This window comes from Eublepharis macularius, chromosome 5 (assembly GCF_028583425.1).
Source record: "Eublepharis macularius isolate TG4126 chromosome 5, MPM_Emac_v1.0, whole genome shotgun sequence".
NCBI lineage: Eukaryota > Metazoa > Chordata > Lepidosauria > Squamata > Eublepharidae > Eublepharis > Eublepharis macularius.
Genome location: NC_072794.1, coordinates 16,860,857 through 16,882,708, shown reverse-complemented (window position 1 = coordinate 16,882,708; position 21,852 = coordinate 16,860,857). Strand labels below are relative to the sequence as shown.

The 21,852-nt window shown below is 45.4% G+C and overlaps 1 protein-coding gene across 1 annotated transcript in view; it reads right to left on the bottom strand.

Annotated features, from left to right (window-relative positions):
* The window catches only part of LOC129330252 (ceramide synthase 4-like), a 131,094-nt gene that overhangs the window by 41,466 nt on the left and 67,776 nt on the right, over positions 1-21,852 (bottom strand). The window contains exons 3-5 of the mRNA XM_054980289.1: positions 18,843-18,960; positions 10,645-10,763; positions 6,634-6,691 (exon numbers count right to left, since the gene is read on the bottom strand). Of these exons, the coding sequence (XP_054836264.1) occupies positions 6,634-6,691; positions 10,645-10,763; positions 18,843-18,960 (295 nt within the window). The remainder of the gene's footprint in view (positions 1-6,633; positions 6,692-10,644; positions 10,764-18,842; positions 18,961-21,852) is intronic.

Below are 21,852 nucleotides of genomic sequence, written 5' to 3'. Positions count from 1 at the left end.
TGTCTTGGAGAAAATTATTTTGAATCCTTTTGGCAATTTTGGGCATTTATAAACTTTTGAAAATGTTTAGAATGGAAAATGATGTTGTGCTATAGGGTTGGCTTGTTGGATGTGACAGAATAGACTTCATCTTGTGTTTGCCTTAATTTAGGTTGTTTAGTTAAGTTAAAATGGCCACCCACCCTGGGAAGTTGGGCAAAACTCCAGGGTAGTCCTACAAATCCCAGATGCCACTATGACCAAAAAGTGTGGGAAAGCCCAGGGGTGGAGTCAGAAGATATAAATGCTCCAGCCAGCCTGGGAGGGGGGAGTCATCCTGCAACCCTCAGAGAGGCCAGGAGGCTCTTGCTGCAGATTGCCCACAGGCAGAGAGAGGCCTTGGGGATCAGGGAAGGCAACAGTGGGAAGAGATCCTCAGAGGGATCCAGAACTACTGAAGGGTTGAATGACTGGCAAACCCCCCATCTTATCCAAACTCATAAAAACTCAGAGAAGCATAGGAATGCCATGTTGGCCTACCTAACAAGGAAGCGAGGGCAAACGTTAACTTCCAAGCTAGAGGAACAAATAAAAGCAGAACAGCAGTACTGGTGGCATGTCATAGAGAGAATTATTGCTGTAATATGCACTTTTGTAGAACGAGGCTTACCATTCAGAGGAGACAACGAACACTTTGAATCTCCAAATAATGGCAATTATCTTGGTCTTTTAGAACTAGTGGCAAAATTTGATCCATTTTTACTTGCTCATATCAATTGGTGTGGACATTCTGGATCAGGCAATCCCTCTTATTTGTCAAAAACTATATGTGAGGAAATTATTCAACTCATGGCAAAAAAAGTTAAGGATGCAATTCTGGCTGATGTGAGAAAGGCTGGATATTTCAGCTTTTCAGTGGATTCCACTCCTGACATTTCACATACTGATCAGTTGACTTTAATTATCAGATATGCATCAACCTGAAGATGGTTTGCCAACTGAGAGATTTTTAACTTTCCTTGAGCTAAAAGACCACTCAGAAGAAAGTATGGTTGATTTATTGTTCAACTATTTCACTACTGAGCTTAAAATCAGACCTGTTATTAAGTTCTTGTACAAGTTTGTACAGTTCACTACTGGATTTTTTAAGGGAAATTAGAGATGATTTTGATGAGCTTGAGAAACAAGCAAAAGCCACCTTGCCAAATATTAACTACAAAACAAGGAGACAAAGAGTAAGGGAACGACAAAGAAATGACAGAAGTGCACCTGATGCCTTAGATGCACTTTCTTCAAGAGATAAGTTTAGGATAAAATTATTTATTCCTATATTAGATGCACTTGAAGCCAATTTAAAGAGAAGTACTGTGTACAGTGACGTTGCACAATTGTTTTCCATTCTTGCTAATCTGACAGCATCTAAGCAAGAAATTCAGCAAGGTGTTGAACTGTTGATGGAAGCATACCCAGAAGATATCGACCTGAAACTTATTGATGAACTTTTGCACTTTCACCTGTACATGAGACAAAGCCATAGGCTTACAGAAGAACACTCTCTGTCTCATACAGACCTTTATCAAATTATATACAAGGAAAACATTCAGATGGCCTTTCCTAATGTGGAAGCAATCTTGTGGCTATTTCTTAGCTTTATGGTCACTAACTGCTCGGGAGAGAGGAGTTTTTCAAGTCAACAAAAGACAGAGATCTCTCAGTGTCACAGTGTGGAGAAGATGTTGGCAGGTAATTTATATCTACTCAGGAAGGTGGGTTTGGGCTGAGTCATCCTGTAAGAGTTTCCCAGAGTGTGGAATGCTAATGAAGGGAGGCTTCACTGTATCTTGAGGAGGTTCTTTTGCATCTGGATTGGACACTGAGAGATCTCTGTCTTTTGGTGCTACACCTCTGAAGATGCCAGTCACAGCTGCTGATGAAACATCAGGAACTACGATGCCAAGACCACGGCTATACAGCCTGGAAAATCCACAACAACCAAGTTTATACTTATATTGTGAAAGGCTTTCATGGCAAGAGAATGATAGTTGTTTTGGATTTTCTGGGCTGTATCGCCATGGTCTTGGCATTGTAGTTCCTAACATTTCGCCAGCAGCTGTGACTGGCATCTTCAGAGGTGTAGCACCGAAAGACAGAGATCTCTTAGTGTCAAACTGTGGAGAAGATGTTAGCAGGTAACATATATGGCAAAAAAAATGATATATGGCAAAAACACTTTTCCTGTGGGAGACTGTTTTTCCTTAGTTGTTTGATGTATCCTTGGTTTAATCGCTCTTCTGATTTCATTTCTGGAGTAGCCATTTGCTTGAAATGCATGGTTTAGATGATTAATTTCCTCTGACAACCAGTTACTTCCAATGGGATAATGAATTCTATGAACAGATGGATGGGATGGCCATGGGAAGCCCTCTCAGCTCAGTTATAGCAAACTTCTACATGGAACATTTTAAAAAAACAGCTCTAGAATCAGCACCCCACAAACCTACAGTCTGGTTCCGGTTTGTGGATGATACCTTTATCATTTGGAGCCATGATGAGGAAGAATTGATGGAGGTTTTAGACCACCTCAACCAATGTTCCCTCTAAGCTGTGCAGTGTTGTGAGCTAAAAATCTACTTCATGAGCCAAAACAACAACTTTTATTAAAGTTTTGAGTGCGCCTCCTTTTTAAAAAAAAATTATTTCAGTCTACAAACATACAAAACATACAAACACAACAAACAAACTACAAACTAATGTGTATTGTTTCTCGCTTAGAAGCAACAATTCAAGCAGTCATTCATACATGGATTCTAAATATCAAACTAAATTACCCTTCAGGTAAAGTTATTAATACTTCTCCTTCCTAACTGTTTGATATATAAATATATCTGAGAACATGTCCTAGGTTCTGTATCCCATCCTGGGCACATGTTAGCCTTCTCTATTCCAACAAGATTGCAGCAGATAGGTGGAGAGATTTACAATATAATCCTGTACTAAGTTACTCCAATCTAAGCCCATTGATTTCTAGCTTCTGTAGAATCCAAAACCAAAAACCATGTAATACATTTTGATTACAATCAAAACAAATTAACAATAAAAAGTAGTTGTCCAAGACCATCTAGTGTCATTAAGTGAAAGGACCACAAAATCAGAGTGTACTTCTGTATAAAAATGGATATGTTCATGCTGATTGCAAAGGGGTAGCTGTTAGTCCATTGCTGAAAAATAAAGCAGACACCCAGCGGCTTAAAGACTAGCACTTTTTTTTCAAGATGAGCTTTTGTGAATCAGTGCTGACTTCTTCAGATATGTATGGAAATCAACCTGAGAATCATTCTTATGTTTTCTTTTTTTAACATAATGAATCTGCACTTGAAAGACTCATGACATAATTCATCCTTGATCTTAATCCCTGCCTCGTCCAACCTGCCCCGTAAGAAGGATTCTAAGTTTGATTTCTGCATCTGAAGAAGTGAGCAGTGACTTGCAAAAGCTGATACTGAAATAAAAGTCTTTAAGGTGCCACTGGACTTCTGTTTTACATTTCTGGCTTTCTTGTGGTTCAGGTGTGATTCTGACTGTGGATTTCTCAGCTCAGGGAGTTAGCCAATACCCTGTACAAGCACCTGGAAATCTGAAATTTGGGACAATTGTGCTTTAGACAATTACAAAATACATAAAAGCTGTCTAAATGCAGTATCTCTCTCATAGACTTCTATTATTCTCCATGTCACAAAGAAAATGTGGTTCATCTACCCCTTTCATTTTAGACAGAAGCTCAGGAATGGCAAACCTGGCACCTTAGTAACTTTGTGCATGCAACTTAAATAGCCTGAAGTCCATTTGCCAGTTTTCTGGGGCAAATAAACAAGATCTGTACAGTGTTGCAGCTCAAAGGGCTAGGACATGCAAATACAGAATTGCAAGCTTTGATTTTTCTTTAGAATATTTATATACCACCTGTACAGAGAGCTGCTTGAGGTGGCTCACAAACAGAAAACAACATAATTTTTAAGAAGTCAGGATGATAGGAGGTAACATTTCCAAAATGCTTCAATCCATCATCATTAGGATCAGGGCTTTTTTTCAGCTGGAACACGGTGGAACGGAGTTCTAGAACCTCTTGAAAATAGTCACATGGCTGGTGGCCATGCCCCCTGATCTCCGGACAGAGGGGAGTTTAGATCGCAGCATGGAGGGCAATCTAAACTCCCCTCTGTCTGGATATCAGGGGCGGGGCCACCAGCCATGTGACCATTTTCTCCGAGGGCAACCCACTGAGTTCCACCACCTCTTTTCCCAGAAAAAAGCCCTGATTAGGTTGAAAGCCAGTTAACATGAACAAGATCAAAACCTAAACCTGTGGAGTTGGCCAGTAACCTCTGGTTTTGAACAAAGTGAAAGAGGAGACTTTGTGGCACCAAAAGAGTTTCAGTTTGATAGCCATCTTAGTCCGCAGTAGAACAGCAGGATCGGAGTCCACTAGCACCTTAGAGACCAACAAGATTTTCAGGGTATAAGCTTTTGAGAATTCAAATTCCCTTTTTCTTTATATCTGAAGAAGAGAGCTTTGACTCTGGAAAGCTCCTATTCTGAAAATCTTGTTGGTCTTGAAGGTGCCACTGGACCCAAACCCTGCAAACAGGCTTCCTGTTTAATTCTGCACCTACAGACTCCCCTGTGAACAAGGAAGCCTTCCCTTGGCTTCTGCTGCAGGAAAGAAGGCAAATCAGGAACAGCTGCCCTTGGAGGCGCACTTTAGCATCAGATCCAGATTTGGGGGTGGGAGCAAAGAAGGGCTGTGAGCCTGTGAGCCTGCAAAGATGAAGGCAGCTTAAAAAGGGAAAATGAGAGAGCCAAGTTGGAGCCAGCCCCAAAGCGGTAAAATAAACCCCCAACAGCACGATCCTATGCAGAGTTACTCTGGTCTACGCCCATTGATTTCATTTTAGATGGAGACGCTCAGCTTACCAAGACAAGGCAGCCAGATCCAGTTCTTGGCCGAGTCTGCATTTCAAGCTGTAAAAGCCACTTTGGAAGAGCCCTCAAAAAGGAAGCCTCGTCAATGGCAAAGAATCAGCTTCCTTCAGCACCACAATGGTCTTCTCCTCATCTGGCCATCAGTGGGCACAATGAGCATCTGCCCCAGCCCTCTGGCCTCCTTGCCCAGCCAGGAAGGAAGGAGAGAAGTGGGACAAGGCTCCATCTCTGCTCCATCCCTATTGGTCCTACATGCTGGCACCAGCTGAGTGGAGGGTGGGGCTGCCTGAGAGTAAATACCTGTGAGCTACAGCTGAGAATCTGTGAGCAGAGGAGTCAGAATCTGTGAGCAATTGCTCATGTGCTCACATTAGCGGGAACGCTGACCTCAACAATATCCACCTGAACATACAATTCACCATGGAGAAAGAAATCGAGGGTAAACTCCCATTTCTAGATACCTTGGTCATCAGCAAACGAAACTTTCAGTTAGGTCACAAGGTCTACAGGAAACCAACTCACACGGATCGGTACTTACACAAAAACTCCAAGCCCCACCCTCGACAGAAAAGAGGCATAATAAAAACATTAGTAGACTGTGCAAGATGGATATGTGAACCACACTTTCTCAATGAGGAAATTAATCATCTAAACCATGCACTTCAAGCAAATGGCTACTCCAGAAATGAAATTGGAACAGCGATTAAACCAAGGATAAATCAAACAACTAAGGAAAAACAGTCTCCCACAGGATGTGTTTTTGCCATATATCAAAGGACTCACTGATCAGATGGGAAAGCTTATGAAAAAGCACAACCTACGAACAGTATTCAGACCCACCAGAAAAATACAACAGATGCTACGATCAGCAAAAGACAGTAGAGACCCCCTCAGCTCTGCAGGAGTATACTGCATACCCTGCAGCTGTGGACAAGTTTACATCAGGACCACACAGCATAGCATCCAGACAAGAATAAAAGAACTTGAAAGACACTGCAGACTTGGCCAACCTGAAAAATCAGCAGTGGCTGAATATAGCCTAACTCAAACAGAACACAGTATCTTATTCCAAGACACTAAAATACTGAACAACACTTCCAACTACTTTGTCAGATTGCACAGGGAAGCCATTGAAATTCATAAGCATAAGCACAACAACAGGAAAGAAGAGAATTTAAGAATGAATAGAGCGTGGTTTCCAGTCCTGAAAAACACCAGGCTAAAAAAATACTCTACATCTTACAATAGCCCAGCAGATAAGATTAACATACCAAGCACCAATCCATATGCAAAAGAACCTCCTCGGGAAACAGTGAAGCATTAGCATTCCACACCCTGGGAAACTCTTATAGGATGATGCAACCCAAACCCACCTTCCTGAGTAGATATAAATTACCTGATAGCATCTTCTCCACAGTTTGACACTGAGAGATCTCTGTCTTTCAGTGCTACACCTCTGAAGATGCCAGTCACAGCTGCTGGAGAAACGTCAGGAACTACAATGCCAAGATCATGGCGATAAAGCCCATAAAATCCACAACAACCAAAGTTTATATTTATTTAGACTAATCCTATACTGCCTCTTCAAAGAACCAATTGAGGCACTCTTCAATTACAACCCACGGTATACTTCCAAATGCCCTTAAAATAACTGGGAGGGGTTTCCATACTCACATCATGCAGGATAATCAGGCACATGATGCAGGAAGTTACATAGAAGGTGCTCCTCCAGCTACAAAACAAGAAGAAAAGTAGATGTCAGGACTCAGCTGAGCGAAGAGCCAAGGGAAGAGAGCTTTACGTGCTCCCTAGGGACCACCTCTGCTAATTCAATAAAAGAATATTCTTTCAGAGTGGAAAGATTTTCTGAAATCACCAGAATTCAAGGACTCTAGCACAAAATGAAAGTACTTATTTAATTTACAGAACTCTCTGCTGCAGGACACAGCAATGGCTTGCTGACTTTAAAGAGCGATTAGATCACTTCATGATGGACAGATGTATGTATTAACTGCTCAACAAAGCCTCCATGTTCAGAGACAGTCTCTTCCTGAACACCAGATGTTGGGGCCATTCAACAAGGAACAGCTGTTGACAGAAGTATCTGGCTGGCCATTTGGCTGCTCCAGAACTTGGATCCACCTTCTTCTCATCCTTTGGGGGCTGATCTACCGCTATGAGCCAAGGTAGCTGATAGAATCCCCAAGTTCAGATGCAGTCTATCTCTGACTTCCAGTTGCTCATGCAAACAGCAGGAACAGGCCTTGATGTCCTGCTTCCCAGAAGCATGTAGCTGGCTGGGGTAAAAAGAACAGCTGGGAGTCCCTTTGGTCTGACACAGCAATTCACATCTAAAACAATTCTTCTAACAAGAGAAGTTATCTTATGCTCCAGGAATCCCAAATTTATTTATTTAAAAAATAAATAAAAGAAGTATTTATTTATCTAAAAATTCTTTACAGTCAGGGCCATCATGGCAGCTAACAGATTAAAAACATACATAATAAAAACATATTTTAAAACCTATTACAGTCAAATGCAGTCACATAATGAAAACCAAAGCAGAAATACTTATACAGCAACGTAAATACTGCTAGTAAAAAATAGTGCAGGAAGAAGGGATCATAGAGGGAAAAGCGGACAAAACAGGAAAATGGCAACAGAAATGGACAAAAAAGTCTCCCTGGGGAGAGACTTACAGAATTTTGCTGCCAGCACAGAGTTCCTCTCCCAGGTTGCCACCTGCCTAATCTCAGAAGGGAGGGGCACTGAAAGTAGAGCCCCAGAAAATGACTGTGGGGTAGGTTCATAAAGGAGTAGGCAGTCCTTCCGGTACACTGGTCCCAAGCTATTTCAGGCTGTAAAGGTCAGCATCAGCACCTTGAATTGTGCTCAGAAACAGAACGGAAACTAGGGGTGTGCATAACAGAAAAAATGAGCTAAAAAACACACACAGTTGTTGCTGATTTGGCTCATTAAAGCAACTTTCGGAATGGCAGAACACATTCTGGAAATGAGACTGCAATGAGCCCCCCCACACACACACCAAAATGTGTGTTTCTTTTCAGTTCTTAACTCACAGAGATGACGAGATAAATGTTAGTAAGCTTGGAAAATTACACTATTATGAGAAAAGGGTTTTTTTCCCTTTCTGTATCCTCTACAAAAAATGAAATCTTCCATTCCCTTTCCCAAACATTCGATTTCTTTAAAATCATATTTTAAAATATGCAAGAATGAGGGGGCCTCTAAAAATCCAAAACCCATCTCACAAATCTAAATTCTAACAGATTCCCTCTGCCAGCATAGGGGGGGGGGGAATCCAAAATTCTTTCTCAAAATTATACAGAGTCTGAAATTCTTAATCTAATGAATATTGAATTTTCAAATTTTCAGGGCGGGTTTTGCTTTACTGGAGCAATTCAAAATTAGATACTCAACTTTAGCTGCATTAGATTTATCCTTAGTATAAAATGGCTTTTTTTTGTTGCCTGTCAACTCTACCTTACCAATGGCTAAGCTGTTGTGACATTGTGAAATGCTCATAAATATTTCAATGTCCCAGACAAACAATATTCATAAAAACTTCCTTAACACGCATCTGTCCTCTGCCATTTCAGTGATGTTAATCAGCTGAGGGTGGGGAGAACCATTTGAGTTACAGCTATTAAAACATAAGAACACCTATCTGCTTATGAATATATTGATGAAAGCCTTCTGTGACTTGGACACAGCTATCCAGTCCTAGCATAAAACTGGAATGAGATTAACTGATTTTTAACTAATACAAATAACCATAACTGATGTGTTTAACTAACACAGAACCAATCTGCATTCAAAAGCTGTGGGAAACATAACAATGTCAACTTCAGTCAACAAAAGAATGAAAGCAACACACACACATACATTCACAGCTTCACCCATCCCCATGAAAAGAAAGTAGAATGAACTCAAAGTAGCATGCACACATACACAGCCCCCCACAGCCCCACACCCCCATGAAACTAAAGCAGAATGAACTCAAAGCAGCACACACATGCACAGAAACCCCTGAATGAAAAGAAAGCAGAATGAACTCAAAGCAGCTTAACCTCCTCTGGAGAGCAAGCCCCAGTAGCTCTCCTTGCACTCTCTCTCTCTCTCACACAAATGAAAAAAAAGTAGAATGAACCCAAAGTAGCTTATCCTCCTCTGCAGAGCCTGTGCCGAGCCCTGCCCTCTCACTCGCTGACTTGTGAAAGCAGGATTAACTCAAAGCAGCTTACCCTCCCCTGCAGAGCCCATGCTGGGCCCCAGCCCCCCTTTCTCTCACTCACAAATGGAAGCAGAATGAACTCAAAGCAGCTTACCCTCCTCTGCAGAGCCCATGCTGGGCCCCAGCCCCCCTCTCCCTCACTCACTAACAAATTTAAAAATAAAGCAGAATTAACTCAAAGCAGCTTACCCTCCTCTGCAGAGCCTGTGCTGGGCCGCAGCCCGCTCTCTCTCTCTCTCTCTCTCTCTCTCTCTCTCTCTCTCTCTCTCACCCATGAATGAAAACAGAATGAACTCAAAGCAGCTTACCATCCTCTGCAGAGGCCATGCTGGGCCTCAGCCCCCCCCCCCTCACTCACAAATGAAAAAAAGCAGAATGAACTCAAAGCTGGTAAACCTCCTATGCAGAACCCGCAGGGATGAAGCAATCATGTGGGCAGATTCTAGAGCTGCCAGAATGGTATTCCGGAGGGTTTCCCCTCAAAAAAAAGCCCAGGTTTTAGTCAGAAAGGGAGACCGGCAGCCTGCAACCTGTCCAGTCTCCTACTTTTACTAATAAAAAATAGGGGGGAAAGAGGACCATTTCCCCTCTACTTCTCTTCTTGTAAAGGAAAAACCAACATTTAGCGTGTACACACACACACACCCATTTATATGTGCTTTTACACACAGTGCAAGGATAGGCCATTGGCCAGCGGGTTAAAACAGGGAGTCCTTGGTTTCTGCAAAGCAGATTACTGTGAGGAAGATTCACTTTCCCCTCATTGTGAAAATGAAATTAAAAGCCACAGGAAAACATGGCATAACAGCAAGACTCAATGGTAATAATTTATTGGCTTTGTCATTGAAGCAGGAACATTTTGATTTTTTAAAATTTCACTGTGCTGCACTGTATGGCAATGGGGCAATCTCCTGCTTGTGAGCCATGCTAGTGCCACTTTGCCAGTAAGTTTCCCATCATTGTGTACACAGAGGGAGGACAATGTTCTGTGTGATTTTAGTGCTGTTAAATGAAAAAACAATTCCCTCATTTCCCCATCCACCCTTGAAAAGAACAGCATGCGTTTGCACATGTGCAGTCAATGCATATGGAACAGACCAAAACTCATGAAAAAAATGCATCAGAGATGAGCCAATACCACCCCAGCTGGAACAAAACCAGAATCGAATGGAATTACTCTGGACTCCCCAGACCCATAACTGAAACAAAAAAATTCTTGATGCCCACTCCTACGAGCCAAAACTGGAGTGAAATCATATCTACAACCCACTCCAGTCAAAAACCTGGCAGCAGCATTCTGCATCAATTGAAGTTTCCAAACATTTCTCAAGGGCAGCTCCAAGGAGTGGCCATTACAACAAATGAGATCTGCCCTTCTCCCGAATCCCTTTCTGCTCTCATTCAGAAGCATGACATTCTTCATTGCTCACCTGACTTCACAGAATTTCTGTGTCAAGCTGGGCTGGTCTTGGTTGAGACGGGATCGAAACCATCTCTCCACTTCCCGGGGTTGAAGGTCACACTGCTTGGCCAATCCATTCAGCTCACTCTAGGGAAAAAAGCCCCAAAATGACACTTAGAAAAGTGACAACCATTCCAAGAGAAACTAGTTTTGTATGTCCACAGCATTTAAACTCTCCATTCCAAACTGTTCCCTTCATATAAAAAACTAATATACGCAGAAGAAAGCTAGAACAAAACGTTCTGCCCTCCCAGAGGGAAATTCAAGTACACTGTGTGGGGAAGTCAAGTGTTCCTCATATTTAAAAATCTCTACTGGAAGGAAACAAGAATGTCTGATTGAAAACAAAATCTAGCTCACTTCCTTGGGATGTGCTCAAAGACTGCAGAGTACGTTGTTTGGAAATGTAACCCACAGAAAGGTTTTCACACAGATTTATCAGGACTTCTTGATCAGAGACCTTTGAAGATCCACTTTATCATGACAGAGCAGCTCAGAAGGAACCAGCAACTTAAGTTCTAGCCTGCTCTAAAAGGCCTGTCAATTTAAAGATCTGTAACATATTAGTCCAGGCTTTATTGACATAACTAGGTCTGGGTTATAAATTAAGCTCTACTATTACTAGGCTACTGTGGTAACATGAGGCTGTTTTGATCATCTAAAAAAATATCCTTGTATTTTTTGGACATGCTGGACAATTTGAGTCACCAGAAGCTATTTCTAATTTTTCTGTGGTTTCAGTGTCCTTGCTTCCAAAGACAAGGAAGCTTCAACCGTAAGCCTAAGAAATTGTTCTGGTAGCGTCACTTCACGAGACCTCCAGATTCCTGTATCATGCAGAAGTTGGGTCACAGTTCTTCCCATGATAAGATTTAAGTGTGCAAGAAACTGAATTGTCAGAGTAGGCAAAACGAAACAAATGAGCTAGAAATACACCTGGAAATTGCTATTTCGTTTCATTAAAGCAGCTTCTGTAATGGTGCCAATCAGGTTCTCACAAGGAAAGACCCTTCCCCACCTATCAGCTTTGGAAATGTTTGAAAGGGGGAATATACAGACTTCGATCATACGCTGAAATTCTAAAGACACTTCCCTGGGAGTAAGCAATATTGAATAACATGGGACTTCAAAGATAGATCAAGCTGGATAGCCGTGTTAGTCTGTCTGTAGCAGTAGAAAAGAGAAAGAGTACAGTAGCACCTATAAGAGTTTAAAAAATTGTGGTAGGGTATGAGCTTTTGTGAGCCACAGGTCACTTCTTCAGATACAGCTAGAATGTGAGTCCATCTGTTCTTGTATCTTGGAGAGTGGAGTGATTGCAGAAGCAGAATGTTAACAGCCGGTGAATGACAATGGCAGGTATGCTTGAACAGGGCGGGGTATGCAGAGGGGTAATGGGTCTGGAGAAATTAGCATTGGTAACAAGAAAGGAAGCCAATGTCTCGATTTAGTCCAGGTGGATGCCTTGGAACTTACACCTGAGTAAACCTTTTGGGGTGCATCTTGGTTTGATTTATGGCATTGCTCAGGCACTGGGGGGCATTCTGAAAATTAGCTGATCAGGAGAATTCAGAATATAATCCTTGTTTCTTGAGAAGCAAGTTCTCTCTCTCTTCATAGAAATAGAATATTCCTTCATTCATCTCCCAATGCTCCCCCCCCCCAAAATCCCTTGGAAATCTTTCATGTCTGAAAGTGAAGTGGAAGTAATTCATTCTGCTGTAACAGATGGCTAAATGGAAGGATTTGAACACTTTTCTAGACAAAAAAAAAATTCACTGCTCAAAGGTAACTACCAGGTCAAGGCTTACTGGTTCATGGAAATGCTGTCAATGTAGTTTATCTGGGGCCCTTTTCACACTTATTGTTTAAACCACCATTTATGACCATTTGTCACAATTTCAGTGGCTTCAACATGTTCCACAATGTCCGAGACAGTTTTGCTTTGGTATCTTGCTTTTCATTTTAGACGGGCTTTGAAGACTCAGTGCAGTTTCAGGCTTTCAGGGCTTTGCAATTCACGTCATGCTTTTTTTAAAAAAAATTGAGTAGGCATAGTAAAGTTACAATGTTGGAACCATCCTCTCTCCTGTACATTTGCTTTTTGGGCTGTCCCGTGCCCACTTGAGAGGCAATTGGTGGAAGAGTTCTGGAGGAAAATGTACTTTTTGTGCTTGTTCCACTCTCTTTTTTTTTAAGCCAAACCCTGCGAATGGTTAAAATGCTGCTGTTTCACCCTCCCCTGGCAGCTTCCCTGCTGCTTGTTTTTTGGTGGGAATTAGCAGAAGACACCAGGAGGAAGGGAAAAGCAGCCATTTAACCCTTTCCTGGCATTTAAAGCCAGGAGAAATGTACAGTAACATTACAACTCAGAAACGTTATATAACTCATTCCTGGTTTTGCGGGGGGAAAGAGTGCACATACCCTTGAGTAAGGAAGGGAAAAGCAGCCATTTAACCTGTCTCTGTACTGGCTTTTAAAGCCAGCAGGGGATAAGCAGCAATGTTAGGAATCATTCACAGCTTTGGAAGAAAAATAAGACTGTGCCTGCATACCCAGGGCGAGGGAAGCCGATGGAAAAGCAACCTTTTGGCCCTTACCTCGCTTTACTGATAAAAATGGCAGAAAAGGAGTTCAAAGGGTGGGAGTAGTTAATTCCACACAGACCAATTAGCTCCTGGGGAAAAGGAGAGGGGGAGAAGAGAAGCAGAAGGGGAGTGTAGATTTCACACTGATATTAATCGGGCCAGATGCAACTCAGCAGCCACTTCAAAATACAATCACAGTATGTCCGCATGGGGGAAATTGAGGATACCACAGAAAAACATTGTTACTGTGTCCCATGATCACCTTGCAAATGTGAAACTTCTGCAAATATGGGGAACAGAACAGATACTGAAATGCTTCAAAGTCCCGGGGCGAAAAGGACCTGGATTTCAGTAAGATTTTTGACATGGTTTCTCATGATGTTCTGATGGGTAAACTTAGGACTGAGGACTGGGGTCTAGAATGGTTAGATAGATAGGGAACTGGCTGGATAATTGGACACAAAACGTAGTTGTCAATGACATCACATCTGATTGGATGGAGGTATCCAGTGAAGTGTCACAGAGCTCGGTTCTGGCCTCTGTGCTTTTCAATATTTTTATTAATTATTCATTAAAATTGCATATGACAACAAATTGGGAGGAGTAGCAAACTAGAGATGGGCACGATCCAAAAAAAAATAACGATCCAGCTGATCGTGGATCGGCGCCGGCGACGATCCCGAATTAACAATCCACACCAATCATCTCCTGTTCCTGAATCGTGGATCGTGGACTGTGGAGGCCAAAGCGGGCTGCGCTGCTATTCCCAGCTATGTGGGAAGGTGGGTGGTGGCAGCGGCCACCGGGCCTGGCGGGCACGGGGAGGCGGTGACGAGCCGCCTCCCCACAGGTCCCATTCAGCAACACAGGAGATCTGTGTTTGGCCATCAGAGCTGCCTATCAGGGTTTGCAGGGATGAGATTGGAGTGCCCATGGCTACAGAACACCCCCTTCCCCCTCCCTCCCCTGGGTCTCTTCTCCGAACTTGTGACTGCTTTGCTGCTCCATGGTTGAAAGGAAGCCCTGATGATCAAGGAAAGCTGGGCTTCCATTCAGGTTTCCAGGGCGACAGAAGGAGGGCAAACGGAGCTCAGGTTGTCCCCTGGCTCCGTTGCCAGGGGAATAGATTGCGGGTGCCTGAGTGTCTGGCTCCCCAATCCAAGCCCGAATGCAATGATCCAGGCCTCTCCCGATTGCTGGATAATTGGCCGTGGATGATCATGATCCGCCGGGTCACGATCACACGATCGCCATTATCATGGGTTTTTTCCGATCGTAATGCGGATCGTGCCCATCTCTATAGCAAACTATAGGGAAGATAGGGATAAAATTCAATGAGATCTGAACACCCTGGGAAAGTGGGCAGATTTAACATGGACAAGTGCCAGGTTCTCCACCTGGGTAAAAAAAATGTAAAGTATGCATACTGGAATAGGGATACACATTTGGGAAGCAGAGCGTGGGATACAGTAGATAGAAAGCTCAAATAAAATTGAAGTGTATCTTAGGGTTGAGGATAATGGAAACTTGGCAACCAAGTCTACTCACTTCCCCTTCTAAAGTTTCTGTCTGTGGGCCTGCAGGATGTGCATTTCAGAAAAGGTATTTCCTTCTGTGAGGTAAAGAGCGGGATGATGCGTCTTCCTCAATGATGCTTATTGTCGCGCACAGGGCTGGGCACAACAGGCAGGAGGCTCACTGGTACTGCAGGGCTGAACACAGCAGGCAGGAGTTCAGGATTACCAGACAGCAAACCGGGGTCCAGGAGTCAGGCCAGGTGTCAGGATCAGGCTATCAGTCAGAGAGAGAGGGGGGCAGGCAGAAGAGTAGTCAATAGGCAGGCCAAGGTCAAAGTCCAAGCAAGCAGCAGAGCAGGGCACATGAACGTCCAGGTAGCAGGGAGTGGCGAGCTGAGTTGCTTCCACGCTTTGGTCTTCCCAGCGTCTTCCTTTATTGCTGTCCTAATGAGGGGCAGCTGTTGCCTCTCCCTTGAACAGCCCAGCCCGGCGTTGTGCTAGTAGCCGGCCACTCCTCCGCCTTTCCAGGAACGCTGCCTTATCTCTAAGTTTCCTCCTTTCAGCTGGCCCCAGAGGCTCGGATTTCGCTCTTGCCCTGGGGGAGTCTTTGTCTCTTACAGCCTCTGTGGAGGTTTCTGGCTGTTCCTCGTCCCTGACAGTCTCTGCAGAAGCTCCAGGCTGTTCCTGCTGAATTCCCTCTGGAGCAGCAGCAGTAGTTTCTGGCTGCTCCTCCTCTCCCATAGCTTCTGCAAGGGGTTCCAACTCCAGAGGAGATCCTGCTGGCCCTTCCTGCTCATCTTCTGAGGAGGACTCTGAGGAGGACTCTGAGGCACTAGGTAAGGTGGCCAGTTGGGGCTGGGGCTGACTCATGATACCATCCCCCCTCCCAAGGCCCCCTCCACCCGAGGGTCCGGGCTTGCTGGGGTAGGTCCGATGGAACTGGCGGATGAAGCGGGGTGCATGGAGGTTCTCGGCCGGTTCCCATGATCTATCCTCGAGTCCATAGCCCTTCCATTCCACCAGGTACTGCTGACGGCCCCGGTGCCAGTGAGAGTCCATGAGCCGTTCTACTTCGTACTCCTCCTGTCCGTCCACCAGGACCGGGGGAGGCGGTGGTACAGGTTCACAGAGGGGGTGTGGAGGTGCTACCGGGGTGAGCAGGGAGCGATGGAACACGGGGTGGATCCGGAGTGTTGGCGGGAGCTCCAATCGGTAGGCCACAGGATTGATCTGGGCGGTAATTCGGTAGGGCCCGATGAACCGGTGGTCCAATTTCTGGGAGGGCCGCTGTGACCGAATGTGCCGAGTGGAAAGCCACACCGAGTCCCCCACCTTCAAAGGGTCCCCTTCCCGCCGTCGCCGGTCTGCGGTTGCTTTGTAGGCCCGTTTGGCTCGGTCCAACTGTTCTCGCAGAACCAGGTGTAGGGCCTGCAGCTCCTGGACGAAGTCATCTGCTGATGGTACTGATGAGTTTGGTGTTGCTCTGGGAAAGTAACGTGGGTGGCATCCGTAGGTGGCCAGGAACGGGGTCTGGCGTGTGGAGGCGTGCACTGAATTGTTATACGCGAACTCGGCCATGGCTAGAAGGTCTGCCCAGTCATCCTGCTGGTAGTTTACGTAGCAGCGCAGGTATTGCTCCAACATGGCATTGGTCCGCTCCGTCTGCCCATCGGACTGTGGATGATGGGCCGAGGACAGATGAACCTGGGTTCCGAGCAGTGTCTGGAGGACCTTCCAGAAACGCGAAGTAAATTGCACCCCCCGATCTGAAACCAGGTGCCGGGGAATCCCATGGTGCCGGAACACGTTTTGGACGTACTGGTATGCCAAATCTTTGGCTGTAGGCAGCGATGGGCAAGGTACGAAGTGGGCCAGCTTGGTGAACAGGTCAACAAACACCGCAATGCATGTATGCCCTTTAGAGGGTGGCAGGTCCGTGACAAAATCCATGGAAACGGTTTCCCAGGGCCCCTCGGGTGTGGGCAGTGGTTGTAACAGTCCTGTTGGCTTCCCTGGAAGGTCTTTGGCCCACCGGCATGTATCACAGGACTGTACGTAGCGGAACACGTCCACCTGCATACGGGGCCACCAGAAATCCCTGGACAATAGGTGCAAGGTCTTGTATCTCCCAAAGTGACCAGCTGCTGGGGTGTCATGAGCAAGCTGCAGTACCTCCCCCCGTAGCGCACCTGGGGGAACATAGACTCGGCCTTCATATGTAAGGAGGCCCTGTTGCAGGAGGTAGCCTGGGGGGTCTGGCTGCGCGGGGTCCTGTAGTCCCTGGGTGATGCGTTGTGTCCAGGGGTCCGTGCCTTGAGCTTGCTGGATCCGATCCTGCAGGGCATCTGGGGCATTGGTGGCTCCTCCCCTTCCACCCCCTTTGGAGCAGCAGGGGCGGAGTAGGGGCCGGCGGGCACTGGCCGGGGCACCCCTCCCCGCCGGGCCCCTTCACTGCGTGCCTGTCTCCGGGCTTCCAGGTGCTGGTCAATGCGCTGGCACAGCACCACAAGGTTTTGAAGGGAACTGGGGCGTTCTGTTCAGGCCAGCTCGTCTGCAACCTCATCGGACAAGCCCTCCACGAACTGGTCCTGCAGCGCTGCCTCGTTCCACGCAAGTTCCTGAGCCAGTAGCTGGAATTCCGTCACGTAGGTGGCCATGGACCCCCGTCCCTGGCGGAGCCGTCGGATGAGCCGGTTGGCACTCTCAGCCTTAACGGGGTTGGCAAAAGTTTGCTGGAGCCGCTCCACAAACCCAGTGTAGTCTTGCAGCAGTGGCGACGGTTCCAGGAGCAGAGGGGTGGACCATTTGGCCGCCTGGCCTTTCAAAAGACTCAGGATGAAGCCCACCTTGGTCTTATCATCAGGAAAGTCTCGGGGGCACAGGCTGATGTACAGCTGGCACTGGGCTAGGAAGACAGGAAACTCCTCCACATTGCCCGCAAACTTTTCTGGCGGGCTCACCGGGCACTTGGGTGTGGCCAGTGGCGGTACTGCCGCAGCTTGCTGCTGAAGCTGTTGCTGAAGCTGAGCCACAGCATTGCTCAGTTGGGTTACTGTCTGCTGCAGCGTCTGGTTCTGAGCCACAAGTGCAGCAGCTGTGGCTGTGTCCATGCTGCCAGTAGCTGCTGAGTTGTGGGTGGAAGCAACGTGTCGCGCACAGGGCTGGGCACAGCAGGCAGGAGGCTCACTGGTACTGCAGGGCTGAACACAGCAGGCAGGAGTTCAGGATTACCAGACAGGAGTGTCGCGCACATGTGTAACATTCCCACATACATGTGTCTCTCCTCCTGATGCCCACACATCTCTCATCCACTCATGAGAGTTCCCTACCCATTAGGGATCCCATTCCCCTGGTGGGGGACAGGTATCCCCTTCTTCCACCTTCCACTCATGCCACCACTTACCTGGCTGGTGGGGGGGAGGTGTGGGAATGGGCCCCTCCGGGCACACTCCTGGGGTGGTACAACAGTCACTTCCCGGAACTGATGTCATCACGCTGCCCTGAGAGCACTTGTGCTCTTTGCATCAGGCTGCTTTGGACCCCCATTTGGGGCCCCAATTGGGCTGCTGTGGAGTGCACACATATCCATGCGCCTGCACAATGACATCATTTCCTGTGAGTGTCATCACTTTGTGTGTACAAAGAGCAGCATGGGAGCAGTGAAAAGGTAAGCAATGGGTCAACTCCCTCATGCTGGGAGAGTAAGGGGACCTGGCAACCCTACTTAGATCAACATGCTGCACAGCATGTGCATTGGGGAAGAGCATGCAGACACTGCAAGTCAACAGTGTCTCTAGTAGCACAACCACATGCACTGCCTGGCACTGTCAAGAAAAGGGATATTGGCAATGTGGGCAACTGTGAGTGCAGGTGGTGGGAAGGCTTATGAGAAGAAGAAGGATGCACAGGTAGGTGGAGGACATACCTGTGCGGGTGAAAAGGGAGGTGTGAGCAGGGGGCGGGCTGGTGATAGGTAGAGAGGAGGCCCATAGGAACTTTCCCCCCCAAACCTGGAGCTGGCTAAGGAGAGGAGAGGAGAGTGAGAGCATATGTGAATTTACCTCTTTTGGTCTCTTTTGGTATCTTCTGTAAAAAGTTTCCAGCACAGCATTTGGAGATGCTTTCTTTTGCACTTTCTCCCCCAGTCCCATTTTTCTGCTCAGGGGCACAGCGACAGTCCTGAGTGAGACAGAGCAAACATGAAATCCTGTTGGGCATCCTTTTCACAGCCTGTTTTTTGACCAGCTTTAAGCACAGGAAGTTGACTCTAGGAAGAGTGGGCGCTCCTGACAGTTAGGGACAGATTTCCGTTCCCCATTTAATTCTCTGATTATCCCTTAATTTTAGGGCAATGCATTCCACACTGCCTGAACTCCGGTTAAATGTGGAGAATTTTTTTTTCAAACATGCTAAATGGAAGTTTCCCAAGCCCTTCATTTGCAAATTTCATGCTCTCTATAATATCAAGGTGCACATAACAAAGGAATCCTAATTAAACCAAAATTAAAAACGGGTGGAATTTAAGCATTTGTGATAGACCTTTTAAAAACCCTCTTTTATTGTGTATCTTTTAAAAAGAAATGTAATGCCTTTTATTCTGCTAGAGCAGATAGTTTGTTTATTCAATTTTTAGCCCACCATCCCCTCAAGCAGATGCAAGGCGGGTTACAATAACAATAAATCACATACAAAGATTTAAAAAATAAGCATATAAAATCAAGAACCAATAAAAACACAGTATAAAATAGAATTTAACAATATCAATCCAGATTACAGCATCTAAAATACAAGTCAGACAAAGTACTCGAAGCAATGTGGGGCTAGACCAGGATCTGCCAAGATCTAAAACAGCAGAGAACAGAACAGAACCAGAGTAACAGATGCCAGTAGGTCAATTCTCCGTTGCCTCAGCCACAGCAATAGGCCTGGTGGAACATCTCCATTCTACAGGTCTGGCGGAACTGCTACAGATCTTGCAGGGCTCGGATCTCTGCAGGGAGAGAGTCCCACCAGGCCAGCATTAGAGCTTGCAAGGCTCTGTCTCTGGTCCAGGCCAGACAAACATCCTTAAGGCTGGGGATCACCAACAGAGTAAGGCCCTCTGAGGAACATATGAAGCGAGATAATCCCGAAAGTGTGTTGGTCCCAGACACTGAAGGCTCTCATTGTCAAAACCAAGAACTTGAACTTGATCCAGAATTCAATCAGGAGCACCTGAGGAATACAGGCTTTAAATGCTGTCTCAGTAAAGACATGTGCTGCCAAACATTTGCTGTAGGATCTAGTTAAGAATTGCTTGGTGCTGCCTTTATAAAGTGCAACTTAACAAGAGACATACTGCACTTTGATACAAACTGCCTATCCGTGTTAATCTATGTGTTAACATGTCATTTTATGACCTATGTTAATTTTAATTGCTTTGTGGAAGAGTAGCAAGATCTTCAGACTGTTCTCAACAAGATAATTCTTTAAGCTACCTGAACACCGAATAGATTTATGACCCTATAAAATATAATTGTTTTTGCTAGCCTGGAGAACTTGATTAAGAGCACTGGTAAGTTACAATAAAAATGTATCCTAAGATCATGAAATCTTTCGTTAAAAATAAAAATAACATTTACGATTCCAATTCTTTTACATCAAGGGAAATCAGATGTAATGTTAATAATAATAATAACTGCATTTATATGCCACTCTTCTAGACAGATTAGCGCCTCACCCAGAGCGGTGAACAAGTTAGTGTTATTATTATCCCGACAATACAGCTGGGGAGCTGGGGCTGAGATGAGTGGCTTAACCAAGGCCACCTACTAAGCTCATGGCAGTAGTGAGATTCAAACCAGTAGAGTGCTGATTTGCAGCCAAATCACTTAACCACTGTGCTACAACAGCACAGTGGCAGATATACAATTTAGAAGATTTATCTCTTTATTCCTAATTGTCGCCTTTGCTATAAAAGTGTGCCTTGTGAAGATTTGAGCAGGGTTCTTTTGGTGATACTCAGAAGAGACCTCACATTTCAGTAAGCCTTTCTTGTTTGCTGAGCTTCCCTGTTTAAAACCTGGATTACCTTAGTCATAAAGAATTTGTAACCATTATGTAGTTAGATGTAGCAGAAAAATAGGTTGCTTTTACTGTTGTCTGTCATTTTGCTTTGGCCTTGTGGGGTGCAGTTCCGGTGTGACATAGCTTGCTTGGAGGTTCATCCCGTCCTTATTAGAACCATAGCTATGGCTAGGCCTTAACTTGAATAAGGACTGTGAGCAGTTCCCCCACTACAAAAATACAATACTTCTACGCAAAGTGATATGATGTAGAATGAGTGCCCAACAGCAATGGCTAGGCATGCTTGGGCTTCTTGGAATATTGCATTCAAATGTCTGGGCCAGGGGGGGGGGCTAGCAGGCCTCCTGTATGCCCTTGAGGGGTTTCATTTGACTCCTGCTGGGCCTTGTGAGATTTCAGTCAAATTATAGTTAAAGAATTGTACCCCATTTGCTTGTAAACAAAAGTATGTTTTCAGACAGTTCTACATTTTAGATACAACACTCTCTGTGTGTATGTAAATGTCTATTAATGTTTACACTTGTGTGCCAGACAGCTTGTGAAGTGTCATTATGTGTGGCAGACTATGCTTACATGCCAGTGGGATGCTGCCTGGAGAATTCAGGGGGCTGGGGAGAAAATAAAAGTTGGATATCCTTGTTCTTGGCCATGCTGGCTGTTAACCTTTCACTGTTGCACTTTCTTTTGATATGAAAGCAAATCATTACTGGCTTGACCACCGTGGTGGGCTGGGGGGATAGTGTTTAGGTGGTTTTTCTGGGCCTGACCCCCTATTGGCCTTGCCCCTCTTCCTGCTGGGGCATAGTGGTTTAGAGATGGGCACGATCAGCATTATGATAGAAAAATACCCACGATGACGGCGTTCGCGCGATCGGGACCCAGCGGATTGGTGCCATCCACAGCGACCGATCCAGCATTTGGGGGGGGCCTTCATTGGGCTTGATTTGGGCCATCGGGATCTGATCGGGGATGCAGACAATCAGGTGCCAGTAATCTATTCCCGGG